General features: G+C 45.7%; 1 protein-coding gene across 2 annotated transcripts in view; it reads left to right on the top strand.

Annotated features, from left to right (window-relative positions):
* LOC136967713 (glucosidase 2 subunit beta-like) overlaps positions 1-13,849 on the top strand; it is a gene marked incomplete in the record, with an annotated part of 105,043 nt that overhangs the window by 72,660 nt on the left and 18,534 nt on the right. For both annotated transcript variants that reach the window (XM_067261616.1, XM_067261614.1), the window contains 2 exon segments: positions 212-301; positions 12,865-12,936. In XM_067261616.1, the coding sequence (XP_067117717.1) occupies positions 212-301; positions 12,865-12,936 (162 nt within the window).

The following is a 13,849-nucleotide window of genomic DNA, read 5'->3' as shown; positions in this document are numbered from 1 at the left end:
GATATTTGACTAATCATTTCGACACCTCCGATTATTGAGCGAGCGTACTGTTCCTCCTTTTGGGAAACATTGCCCATGAAGTCAAGACATTTCGGTCTGAGAATCAGAAAGTATCTTGTCATTAAAAAAAACGAAAAACTCGCCTGTCTAACTATATTTAAATATATTGAATTTTCTAAAACACTAATGCTATCTTTAATGTCTTTGCCAGGGAGCTAACAGAGAAGCTGTCTATAGACTACGGAACTGAGAAGGAGTTTCTGTTCCTGGGAAGCCTCTGCCTCCAGCTTAAGGTCCATGAGTGAGTATGCTTTAGTGTCCAGTGCTGTGCAGATTGCTTTGTGCTTCACTGCATTGTTTCTCTGGCTGCAACCTGTGACACATTGCATATGGTATGTTGTTATTATACACACGTATTATACAAACGTTGTGTGGAACAAAGGTGAAACGTTTACCTCAGTTTGCTCGATAAAGCATGTATGAAAGGCTTATTTTGAGGTGTATTCTGGTTGTGGAGGTGTAGTTATAGGAGTTTATTTTTATTTTTTTATGCTCATGAGAAACTATCGCTGTTATGTAGCCACACATCAGATGGCGATGGTAACCAAACAAAAATTGCAACGTTAGCTCGTTTTTACAAAGACCTCTCACCATCTGTGTGCAACGGCATCAGAACGTGGGCCCACACCTGTAATGTAACAAGAATCGCATCTGGAAATATCCAGCCGCTTAAAATGGATAATTCGGCGAACTACTAGTCACCCTAGAGAAGCAGACCGGCTAAATCAACTAAATGTAATCAACAGTGCGGCTTCTTTCCCTTCCCTCCCAGCCTCCCTGTAGCCCCTGCCGGGGAAGAATCTGTTCTCCTCAGAATTGGCTGCCAGCTGGAGCTCTGTGTGCCTGTGGGTGGTTGCAATTTTGAAAGATTGAAAGAAAATTATCTGAGATCTGCGCTGCAAATACGCTTTTCAGTCCTCCTTGGAATCTGCGGTTACCCATGCCCTTACACACGCGCACACACCCCCGAGAATGTTTTGTACGGCGTTTAAGAGCAAATCGAACACGACAAAAAAAAAAGTTTCTCAAAACGGGAGCCTTGGTGTGTGTTTTTACCAAGTAGACACAAGTTAAGAACCACTTCTGTCGGCGTAGCGTTGTGTTTAGTTCTGTTGTGCACACACCAAACAACACAGTGGCTCTGTTTGTAATTACCCTCAACACGCATTCAAAAGGAAATGTGTTTTTTGCACAACTCGCTTGTGTGCACGTTCGAGTAAGTGTTTGCGTAGGTGTGTGTGGTGTGTGTGAGAATGTGTGTGCATGCATGCGCACTCACTGCATAAGCACACCACCACAAGGGCTTGCTTAATCCAGTCCTTAAGCAGCGCGGAGAAATTGCTGTGTTGAGCTGCCCTATTTCTCTCAATCTCAACGCCTCGGTGTCTGCCCATGAACCCTCCCAACCTCTCCTTCCCAGACACACAGCCTCACACACTCCCCACTATTTCGGTCCTCCAAGTCACCCGAGAGCACAATAACATCCACCAGGATCGTAGCCCAGGGTCCTTAGCGACCCGCCAGCGCCCACAGCAACACACCAACCCGTCCACCCCCCAACCACACACACACACACACACACGCGCTCTCCTTGCTAGTCGCCTTGAACCGTGATCCTGAAAAGACGTGGCATTGACAGACAGATAAACCGACTGGCTCAGTGTCTCACTCTCTCCGCAGCCCTCGAGTGGCAAACTGGCCCGAGCTCCAACTGGCCTCAGCTCCTCGATAATGGAACACAATCCTCCACTCGTTTGCTCCTTCTTGATCATCAGTAGAAATCTGCTAACATCCACTCTTCCCTAGTGTGTAGATCACTCTCTTTTGATTAAACTGCTCTCTCTCATCCCCCTCTCTCATCCCCCTCTCTCATCCCCCCCCCCCCCTCCCTCCTTTATTTTCCTGAACACCAGCCAATTTTGGAGAAAAATGCCCGAAGCGGTATATGTGCGTTCTGGGAGCTGGTACACTGTCTATCTTTAATATAACTAATAGTTGTACATTATTTAAATGAATGGCATTCATTTGGTACTGGTGTGCGGGTGGGGAGAGTGGAAAGCCAAATGGTGGAGATTCATTTGGAGACAATGATAGGAGTGGAACAGCTCAGTATATTAGATAGCCCTAATGGAGCAAGGAAATAGAAGTAGCTGATTGCTTTTGTAGGCATGGAAACGCATATAAATGCAGTGTGTACACACACTCGTACTGTCCACACGCTCACTTCCGCCTGCCTCAGAGGCTGTTTCAAAGTGTTCGCACGACGTCGTCATGTCTGAAATGCTCGTCGTTTTCGCCTGGCAGCCTATTCGGAGTGTTCTACTCTAACTGCTGAAGAATGTTCAGTCTTACATGCTTTCATTTGTCTCCTTTGTGTGTGCGTAGATTGTGTGTCACGATGAATCATTCCTCTTTTTGGGGGCCAAAAAGTTCTCTCTGATGTTTGTCCTGAAAAAAAAAAGATACTAGTTTGTAGTATAATTACTTGTTTTTCAAAGAGAAAAGAGCTGCTTTTGTTGTCTAACGCTTTCAAGTGGAAAGATTAGTGGCGAGATTAGGAGTTAAACGCGCTGTAGAGGTGCACTTCAAATCGCTTTGATAGAAATCAATTCCTCTACAGGGCATAAACAACAGGGAAATAATCCGAAAGATAGCAGCATCCTCATTTGATGGCATTTACAATTATCCCTCGCAACAAAATCTGTTTAAAGGACAGGTCACAAAGGATTGGTAGTACTTTACAGTACAAACAAGGTAGGTAGAAACAAATATGACCTAACATTTACAGTTCTGGCTCAACAGTCTGTCACGAGACGGGGAATTTAGACCCGTAACCTTCCCCTCTCAAATTGACTCGTTGCCATGGTTGACCGGCTGGGCACAGCGTGGAAGGAGACACCCCATAATAAGCTCTAAGAACCAGCACCCCACCTGCCGTCTTAATATTCCTCATGTGGATCTGTTGACGGTCCTCAAAGCAACTTAAATAGAAGAGGCTGTGATTTCTCCAAGAGTGTCAGGTCAGATTCCCTCAGTCTCCCCTCAGGTGTCATTAAGGAGCCGTCGTTTTGAATGAGTCACGCTCGATGCTGGCGTTCATGTATGAAAATCTGAAAGAAACGCTCACCCCGTTTGGCACTTTCGTGTGTCCATAACATGACATATGGGGTGGGGGTGGTGGTGGGGGGGGGGGTGGTGGTGGGGGGGGGTGGCGGTGTTGGTGTTGGGGGCAGTGTTGGTTTTGGGACTGGGGGTGGGGGTGGTGGGGGTGTTGGTGGTGGTGGTGGTGGGGGGGGATGTGGTTGTGGCGGTGTTGGTGGTGGTGTTTGTGGGGGGTGGGGGTGGTGGTGATGGTGGGGGGTGATGGTGGGGGTGGGGGGTGGTGGTGTTTGTGGGGGTGGGGGTGGTGGTGGTGGTGGTGTTTGTGGTGGTGGTGGTGGGGGTGATGGTGGGGGTGATGGTGTTTGTGGGGGTGGGGGTGATGGTGTTTGTGGGGGTGGGGGTGGTGGTGTTTGTGGGGGTGGTGGTGTTTGTAGGGGTGAGGGTGGGGGTGGGGGTGATGGTGGGGGTGGTGGTGGGGGTGAGGGTGGGGGTGAGGGTGGTGGTGGGGGTGGGTGGTGGGGGTGGGGGTGATAACCTGGCGTGTGCCGACCGCCCCGGGGCGTCACGCCATCTTCATAACGTACAGCAACACCAGGATCCGACTGCCCCCCTCCTCCTCCCCCGATTTGGATTCTGTTTGACGCTTGCTCTCATGAGAGGCCGTGTTTTCATGGCGGTCGATCCCCATGGTAGATCCACAGACAGGGTGTCTGGGCTCCCAATCCAGAAGGACCTTGACCCGTCAGTGTCTTGTAGGGTAGTTTAGTCCTCATACGAGGTCACAAGGTCACCCAACGATGCCTGATGTCAGCTGTAGGTTCCCACAGGGGATGATTATGTGTTCCCATAACTTAAACACATTATTTGTACTTCCGCGAAAAAGGGGAGGGGGGGAATTTAAGAGTCAGAGGCCCAGTTAATCATAATTGGAATGTGTTTGACGACATCGGTCGTCGACAAAGCTACTTATGCATGTCCACGCCTCGGAGAGTGAGCTCTTTGTCACACTCGGTGGCTTTCAAATTATGATCGATGTGGCAGGGACACCGTCGTTAAACGGATGCATGAAATGCAGCATTACTCTTAATGAGCTGCTCATGCAATTAATTAACTTCAAAAAGGTCAGATATGGTGGATTGTCAATAAGAGAGGAAATAACTATCGCCTCCACACACTTTTTTTTTGCCCGTACCTGCAACATGTCTGGTGTTCTACACTGGCAATACAAAATGTGTATGATTTTATAAATGGATTTTGTGAACTTAAGCACATTCACCATTCAAAGTAGCCTACTTCTGGACACATAACTGTTAAAAGTTAATTTGCTGTCAATTTAAATGACTAACCGAAGTGCTCATTTTAACACAGATTCATTTGTCCTCTAATAAGAATATGATTCTGCATAAAAACTGCTGGAAATTGATGGATAAGATTTGAGGATCTAGAATTTAAAGTAACTTAAAAAGTCTTGTCACTTCTGTTCTTAAAAGTATCTCCAAAGCCTTGTATTGCCAGGTTCAATTGCAAGGTTTCCATTACTAAGGGAGTCAGATGGCTGAGCGGTGAGGGAGTCGGGCTAGTAATCTGAAGGTTGCCAGTTCGATTCCAGGCCGTGTCAATTGACGTTGTGTCCTTGGGCAAGGCACTTCACCCTACTTGCCTCGGGAAGAATGTCCCTTTACTTACTGTAAGTCGCTCTGGATAAGAGCTTCTGCTAAATGACTAAATGTAAATGTACTAAAGGAATAAGGATAGGCCTATCATTTTTTAACTGCCATGTTATGAATGTCTTCCACAAATTAATAATAATAATAATTTTATTTGTAGTGCACTTTATATTTCACTTAAATCTCAAAGTGCTACAGGTTAAAAAACAAGATTATTAACATATTATTGTCTTTCACAAATTATATGATGGCAGTTGACATATTGTGAAATCCTTTCAATCAATTTGCCTGTAGAACACAAGTTTACAAATAGATTTCATAACATAGCCAGAGATAGTAGTTATTGTACTTACCTCTATGCCACCTGCATCAGAAGAATAGTATAATGTTCAAAACAGTATAGTGGCCAGACACTAGATAACCATCTCACCTGTAAGGAAAATAATCTCTTCTTAATGCTTTTGGGAATTTGTGCAATGACTTAATAATGACTAATCTCACAAGTGTTACCATGTCGACTGGCTGTACATCAAGGTGACTTGCTGTACAGTGAGGTGTATGCACCTCATTAACACACACAAAGCCTTGCAAAATGACCCTGTAGGACTCGAAAGACTGTGTTCTCATTGATTAAGTGCTGAAATACAGATACGAGCCTAAGACAAAGTCCTTAAGAACAGTGTCTTTACATGATGCAAATACGTAGTGTCAGCAGTGAACGTCTGAACAAACAAGCCAATCACACCTGAAACATGGAAAATTCCGAAAAGAATGGAGGTCTGGGTTACTGTGGACAACGGTACTGGTCTAAAAGCCACAATAACCCCACAGAAGCACCACAGAATGAGCCAAAGCCATGTCCTTTTGCTGTAGCCTTCTTCTAAACAGAGTACTTCCTTTAACACTGCAACAACACTCCGACCACCATCTTGTAACAAACAAATGAGGGTTTCTTAAGCGCAATATTTTCGGGATAGTTGGGTACGGGCAGGATCAACTGCTCTTTAGATATCTGATCTGTGTGCAGGGTTATCTCCGAAAGCCATGTAAGCTGTCAGCCCTCGCCATGTTCAACATGAGAGCCTTGAGAACTTGTTGTTAAGTGAATTGGAGCACTTCCGGACCAGATGTTTGGAGGGTTTTTTTTTGGTAGGGTGGGGGGGGGGGGGGGGGGGGAGTGTTTCTATCTCATTGTCAGCTTGGATTGCCGTCTCTGCACTTCAGTAATGTGGAAAGACTAATTATCACCTCTTGTTATGTTAGGGAGGTGTCGGCACGTTTTTAGGGTGTTAAAAAGTCATTTTTAGCCTTTGAGGAGCAAAGCTGTTAAAAATTCATCTGAACAACTTCATTGCACCTGCCTGAGTGTCTGTTGATTTGGGGGTATTTTACTGTAACTGTAGCAGTTGTTTCTGTCTCCTGCTTACACACATGGAATGTGAACGATGACAATACTACACTGCAGAGGCGTACAATAGGTTTCATCCTACTCCCCTTTTTGAAAATGCCTCCTCCTTATTTAAAAAGCTGTCCCACCCTCATTTAAAAAACAAACCTATGCCCATGCTTCACCGCGAGATAACGTACTTGAACCAAAACATAGCCACAACCATAACAAAGTACATGAGGTGCATCGTAATGGAATTATTACATATGGAATATTCATGAACATAAATACGATAACTACTTTTGGTACAATAAAGTCAGCAAACTACGAGCAACACAGCTATCCTTTCAGTATTCCTGCTAGTCCTCCAATGATGGCCCTTATACGAAGTGTCTATCATATCCTCTCCACTCAACCTTTAATGGCTCTGGGAAGAAAAATAAATAGCAGCAAAACATCTTGAAGAAAGAGACTGTGGTAGAAGCAGGGCTTTAAAATGATCTGCCAGAAGCTATTTGCCTCATTGCTTTTAGTGATGGCTCTCAAACGTAAATTGGCTTCAAGTTGTGCTTGTTTTGTTTCTCCTTTTTCGCATATAAATTGAGGCTGGTTTTGAGGAAGAGAGGCTGCCTCGCTCAGTATCATATTTTCCCTGGGTAATATATGTGGAATGAGGCCTTCACTGCACCTCCCCCTCCCCATCTTGTTTCAATGCATATTAAGATAAAGGGTAAACAAAAACATGCATGCATCGACTTCTGGCTTGGCATAAAGAGTTTCGAGGCCCAAATTTGATCAGCAGTCAGACGAGCCAGCTTCCATCAGGCGGGAATGGAAACATTGTACTCCGTTTCATTGAGACTTGCATTTGTGGTTCGCCATGTGGAAAATGAAGGTAAACTGAAAAATGGCCTACTTTGACTATGTCTCCTTTAAACCTCCTTCTAGCAGGCCGAGCGAGAAGGCAGACGTGGGAGGCAGGAAGGCAGGCAGGAGGCCCCCTCAGAAACACCATTACTGCAGCATAAGGAGAAGAAATGACAATGTCCAATCTCACAATGACGTCCCATTCAAGATGATCCTCTCGGCCTGAAAATTGAATCTTAAAAGATGCAGCCTGTAATTCGAATGCGGCATTAGCATTTGATCTCAAACATATCTACCCGAATCCTTCAAACCAGTCGAGTATGAGCCCGGCTGTTCAATAGTTGTGCGGAAGTAGTAACTGGAGAATGCTTAAACTTTCTCCACCTCACTTTAGGTCCCCCAAAAGAACCGAAAACCCCTGCAGAAACTTTCCAAACGGGAAGACATAAATCACAAAGTGCCTGGCTCCCTCCAAACATACACTTTATCGCTGTCTCCAAGGTGTTCTCACCTCAGAAGCACCACTGCAGCTTTTCTCTACTGTATAAAGACAAGGCAATTGTTCCTTTATATAAGAGTTCCGGGGTGAGAGCATAATAACAGTAGCTACAGTAATTACCATCAAGTGTATTTCAGATAACTATAGAATTATAAGTCATTAGAAAATCCACATCTCTGTATATAATTAAGAAACATTGTATTTTTTTATACTACAGTTTAATTTTAAGTACAGGCAAAAATCCCAGCCAAACAAGCCAATAATTTAGAAATAGGAAATCACTTAATTTCCAACAATAAACTATACTGCATGTCGATATACTGTTGCGTTGGGGGTTTTCAGCTACCTGATGGTTACAGCAAGACAACAGACAAATCACATTATTACCAGTGGTAACGACAAAACCAGAAGCATCAAAACGGAGAGCAATTCAGAAATGTGCTCTGTGCCTGCCATCCTGTTACATATGCAGGCCAGAAATAGAAGTTAACAATGCAACTCCATGCCAAGACATGGCTCTCCTCAATGCCAAGGGCAAAACAAAACAGCCTATGCTACTGCCCAGGTTTTACTGATTGGTAGCCATTAGATTCAGCCCCAGGAACTTTGTTTTCCAGATGTCGTGCCTAGGGGTGCCTGGTAGCTCTGGTGGGATCGTTGTCCCTTTAGTCAAGAAGTTCCGTGTGATAAAGAGGGAGATCCCAGTTGAGTTCATAAACACAGCATGCCATGTTATGCTAGCTTTGTGCAGACTTAAGCTGTAGCTAAATATCAATTGGTGTCTTATGTCTTATATGACATTACATTCTGGAACAGTGCTTTTAATGATAATTCAATCCCTTTTCTGCAATAAGGTAATGAGGTTCACCCTATGCCAAACCACAAACGTCTAGGCAGATATAGAAGAAAGCTAAGACACAATTGAAGCCATGCTGGCCATTGTTATACCAGTTCTCACAACACAAAAGGCTATAAACAAATGATTGAAATGCTAATTCTTGACCAGAAAACAACAATGCTTGAAAGAACCTCTGCAGCAGGAGCACGACATTTCCATTATGGAGAAAAGCTCACCATGTCAGCAGTTATCCAAGTTCTGTCCGGTAAAATGCCCTTTTCCAGGTGTTCTCCTCTTGTCCATTATAATGAGAAATGTTTTCCATGAATAAATCCATTGCAGTAGTTGTACATATAATGTGTGGTAGAGAAAATATTTTTTGTTTGAAAATCCAAGTCTAATCCAGTTTTTTTAGTTTTCTTTTGCCATTGCCTGTCCTTTTGGACTAATTGCTTGTGTGGCAGCTGTAAAGAATTGTGCTGACAGGTGAACCTAGACATGTGAACATGCTTAGTCTGATTACATACTAAAAAATGGTAAGAAAACTTGAAAGTCTACTGCTACAAATGACACACACATTTTGCTAATTGGCTTGTGTTCTATGAGACGACAGGCACAACCTTTTGTGTTGATTAGGCTGACTGAGCTATTTTCAATATTTCACCATCAATATCATACCTCCGTAGGTACACTACTCTACATTCAGCCTCCACCACCCAAGTCATCTCGATGCACAAATGAACTCTTTGGGGAACAGTACAACTTTTGCCCCGCAGTATTTATTTATAAAATGCATGTTTGTGGGAACAACTCGTTCCACAAGCAGGAGCGCTAACAAGTGGTTGATATTGGTGTTGGGATTGATTTAATTGCGCTTTGTGCAATCCTTAGCCCCTCAGTTATCACAGGCTAACAGTGTAAACAGACACGATGAGCTCTAAGTTTCCACTGGAACAATTAATTGTGTCACAGTTTATAAACCGATGAATCGCATTTGACCCGCCGCACACTAGCTGCCAGTGTACACAGGGTTACCTGTAAACCAATTAGCCAGTGTTGAAGTTCCTGCAGAGGTAGCAGTGTCACCTTTGGTGAACTCAACCCACGCAGTCACATAGCAGTCCACTGGGAAAAATACTTAATTGCTCTTCTCTCTCTCTCTCTCTCTCTCTCTCTCTCTCTCTCTCTCTCTCTCTCTCTCTCTCTCTCTCTCTATAGCTCTCGCTCGCTCTCTCTCGCTCTCTCTCGCTCTCTCAGTCTCTCTCATTCTCTCTCTCTCTGCTTCCTTCTCTCTCTCGCCCCACCTATGTCTCAGGAGTCTGAAACGTGTGGGAGAGGGCTTATTCTTTTGCAGCTGCAGCCGCTTTTCGTGTGCGTTAGTTCTTTAATTAACAGCATGTTGTGATTAGTGATGCAATGCTTGGTTTCAGGCCAGTTTTAGGACGCTTTATTTACCCCCCCCCCCCCCCTACATGCAACACAAACATGGCCCCCTTGTACTGCAAGCATAGTCAGGATCGAGTTTGGGAAATGGTTCTCTGGACTCGTACTGTACAGGTGCCTCTGAACAAATGAAATAGGAAGTAACATATCATTGACCCACGTGTCTCGTCGAGTCAAAGTCGAAACGCTGATGCTTCGAAGGCCATCGAGGAACGAGGCTGAAGACCGGCTCATTCTAGTGTGAACGCCTGACAGTCATGCGGTGACAGGTTAAACGAGGAGGGCTAAGCGTCGTGTCTCAGCCCCAAACAAGCGGGGAGATCGGATGTCATGTTTGATAGAGCCTGTTCCCCTCGAGTCCTTCTAATTGCCATCAGAGGCGTGATCAGTGTTCCTCTGCCTTGTCGTCGTCGTCCGTCCCCCCGTCCCCCCCTCTTCCCTCACCTCCTCGCTCGCAATTTCCCCTCCCCTCCTCCGCCTGTCTCTCCTCGCCGCCGTGTCACCGTCAGTCGTGATAGCGACCCGGACAGTCACGAGTCAGTCTGGCTCCTCGCCGTTCTCCTCCCCTCCCTCTTCCCCCCCCCCCTCCCCTGCCTCTTCCTGCCCCCCCCTCCCCTGCGTTTGTCTGACCCTCCGTCCATTATTCCCTCACCTTTTCTCTCGCTGCCCCTTGTGGCTCCCCCCCCCCCCCACCCCCTGCTCTCTGTCTGCCTATATATGTCCCTCTATCTCTCCTGTTTTCTCACCCTGTGTTGTTAGATGTCCATCTCGATATATATTCACCCTTCGCCATTTGATGCGATTTAGCCTGTCTAGGGAGCTGGATAGGTGTGTGTGTTTCAGTTTGACCTTTACGCGGCCGTTCCTCTTCCTGTGAACCAGAGGACGTGCCCGAGCTTCTCACCCTTCGCCCCCGCCGGCGTTTCCGTTTTGAGGCGCGGCGGCGTCCTAAAACCCCCTTCCGCCCGTCTGCGCGGGCGCGTGACGCGCATCTCTGTCACGTCCCCCGCCTCCCCCCCTCCCCCCGCCGGCCACGCGGCAGTGAGCGCTGAAGGTCAGACCTAAGTACTCCCGCCCACGAATAGACCGGGCTTTTGTGCTGCGGTGGCGCGTCAGCAAAAGTGGGCAGGGATGGATGTCTCTGCCTGGAAGGGAGGGAGAGGGGGTGGGGTTGGAGGGAGGAAGAGGGAAAGGAGGGAGACGTGGAAGGGGAACTCCCCTGCGGGACTCTTTCGATTGCTCTTTCTCGGCTTTGCCACCGACCCCCCACCCCCACCCCCCTTTCTTCCTCTCCTTCTCTCCCACTCTGCCTATCAGGAGCCATCTGTTTCTGCGTTCATACAGGGGTGCTTGTTGTTGCTCCAACACCTGCTTTACAAACTTAATGAATCCTGTGGCTTGTATTAAAGACAATGAAGGGAGCGGCGAGAGGGAATTTAAGAGTTTCAATGGGAGGCTGAGGTGGACATTTTCATTGTTTTAATCTGTACTTCGATCTGACTCAGCACATCTGGACCCCCCCCCCAAAAAAATATATATATATATTTGTAAAAGGGAATTGTGGGTAATGGAGGCTTCAAACGAAAGAGAACGAACAAGCTGCAGTCTGTTTTTACCTTGGTGCGTTCCACAGGACAGATGTTCATGGATGCGTTGGAATGCTTCTACTAGAAGCTTATGTAAGCGTTTCACAAGCCTTCTGCGTGGGTTTCCTGCTCAGGTGTCACTTGAATATCTAGCAGACTGTGGGTGTTAGAGTGTCCTTGAGAAGGGTCGAGGCCATATTGCCAGAGGAATCCTCAACCATGCCTCCTGTCTCTCTATAGCCAGAGATTTTCTTCATTTACTTAAACATTTAAAGCACGGTTTTGTAGTAACCACAGTACCTCAAGGTTTGCTGAGAATGTCGTTAAACCTGGTGGAGCTGAGTTGTAGAGCTCGTCCTAGTCCTACCAAGCATCGTTTTTCGAGTAGGCTGTACTGCAAGAACCCTGCAAGGGAGGCTCTCTCTCTCTCTCTCTCTCTCTCTCTCTCTCTCTCTCTCTCTCTCTCTCTCTCTCTCTCTCTCTCTCTCTCTCTGAGATGGTGGAAGGCCGGGGTAGTTCTGTGAAACACACAGTAGACATGAAAGGATAAATGCCTAAACGAAACTCCCAGAGACGAGAAACATTTAATGCGGCCCGCAAACAAGCGCATGAGCCGAGCGCTCGGCGGCCAATCACTTACCTCTCTCTACCTCTCTCTCTCTCTCTATCCCCCTCTCTTTCTCTGATGTTCATCATTTTATTTCTTTCATCTTCCTTTTTCTCTCTCGCAGCTTTTGATCCCCCCCCCCCTCCGCTACCCTGCCCACATCCACTTTACTTCAACCAATTTTTTCTTACTCTCCTCTCCTCCCTCTGCGCCCTCTCTCTCTCTCTCTCCCTTGCCCCCCCCCCTCCCATCGCCCTCTTTCATTTTGGTTGACTTGGCCTCTTCCTTTCTTTTGTAATGGTCGATGGATTGGTTCAAATGTCAGTGAAAATGACCCCCCTCCTCCTCCACCTCCTGCCCATTTCACCATCCACTTCTTTGATCAGTTCGTTAGTGGAAGCGGAGTCCTCGACTCCACCCTCCAGAGCTGGCCCGGGCTAACGCCAAATGGCTAACTCCTCCAGTGTCCTCACCCACACGTAGGGGAGTCGTGTGTCAGGAAAGCCCCCAGTGGACGGCCAGTGAGCCAAAATGGAGGCTCAGTGTTCAGTAATTCTGCTTTAAGTTTCATGGCTACTTGGCTCTGCGTTCTCAAAGGGGGATGCTAATGTTGGCAAGACTGGCAACATTAGCACCACCACTATCCCCATCCTCGATTGACAAAATAAATGAGTCAATTCTCAGCGGTAAGCACAAATGAAGAATAGTACCATTGTATCGTTGCGCTTGGCAACCAACTACCTAACTGTTGGTCAAACAAATGCCATTTTCTGTTACAAACATCACATGTACCTTTTTGTCCTTCCAGGTATACTTATACCCTTTGTCCCTTCAATCAAGTCACACAAAAGAGCTCAGCGGGAACGGAAGTGTCGTTAGGGTGAGTACCTTGTTCACATGCCTTGCCACAATGCACCCTTGTCAAGGTTTGTCAAGGACACTCGAAGCCCTGAAGGACCCCAGTGTTCAAGCCACCACTGACCTACTGTAATTAAGTCATGTTTTCCCATTTCCATATGGGCTAGAGGATTGCAAAATGGAATGTGTACGTTATGTAGTTCTTCAAGACATTATTGTGGCCCTGTTCTACTGGTACAATGCAACAATCTAGATGGTGTTATAAATGTCTAAAGGTTTTTTTTTTCAGACAATTTCTGTCAATGTTTACAATGATTTTAGTACAAAAGAAAGCATTACCTTATTTTTGGGACTATAAATCTCAACGGTGTATAAGTCGCATCAGTCAAAAAATGCATCATGAAGAGGAAAGAAACATATAAAAGTCGCACTGGACTATAAATCACATTTATTTAGAAATGTTTTTCACAAAATCCAAGACCAAGAACAGACATTTAATCTGGAAAGGCAAGTTATTCAACTACACAACAGTACACAGAACAACAGGCTGAATAAGTGTCCGGTATGTTAACGTCACACATTAACAATTATTCAGCTACACAATAGCATAACGAACATACCTGGGAAACTGAATAGGCTATAATAACATAACAAGTCATCGGTAAGCTAGTTCACCAAGCTCCCGATCTCATTCCACATCACTGAATCCATTGAACTTGTTGGTTCATGTCAGTCAGTATGTATTAACATTGAAAAACATGTTAAATTATATATATTTTGATATATAAATCGCACCTGACTATAAGTCGCAGGACCAGCCAAATTATGCGAATAAAAAGTGCGACTTATAGTCCAGGAAATACGGTACTTCAGAAGAAAAAGGCTATTTGGTGGAATTCCCTTTGCAGCCCTTGAAGTCTTTAATCATTGTTACG

Source organism: Osmerus mordax, chromosome 23, assembly GCF_038355195.1.
Source record: "Osmerus mordax isolate fOsmMor3 chromosome 23, fOsmMor3.pri, whole genome shotgun sequence".
Lineage (NCBI taxonomy): Eukaryota > Metazoa > Chordata > Actinopteri > Osmeriformes > Osmeridae > Osmerus > Osmerus mordax.
This window is presented reverse-complemented; position numbering and strand designations above follow the sequence as displayed.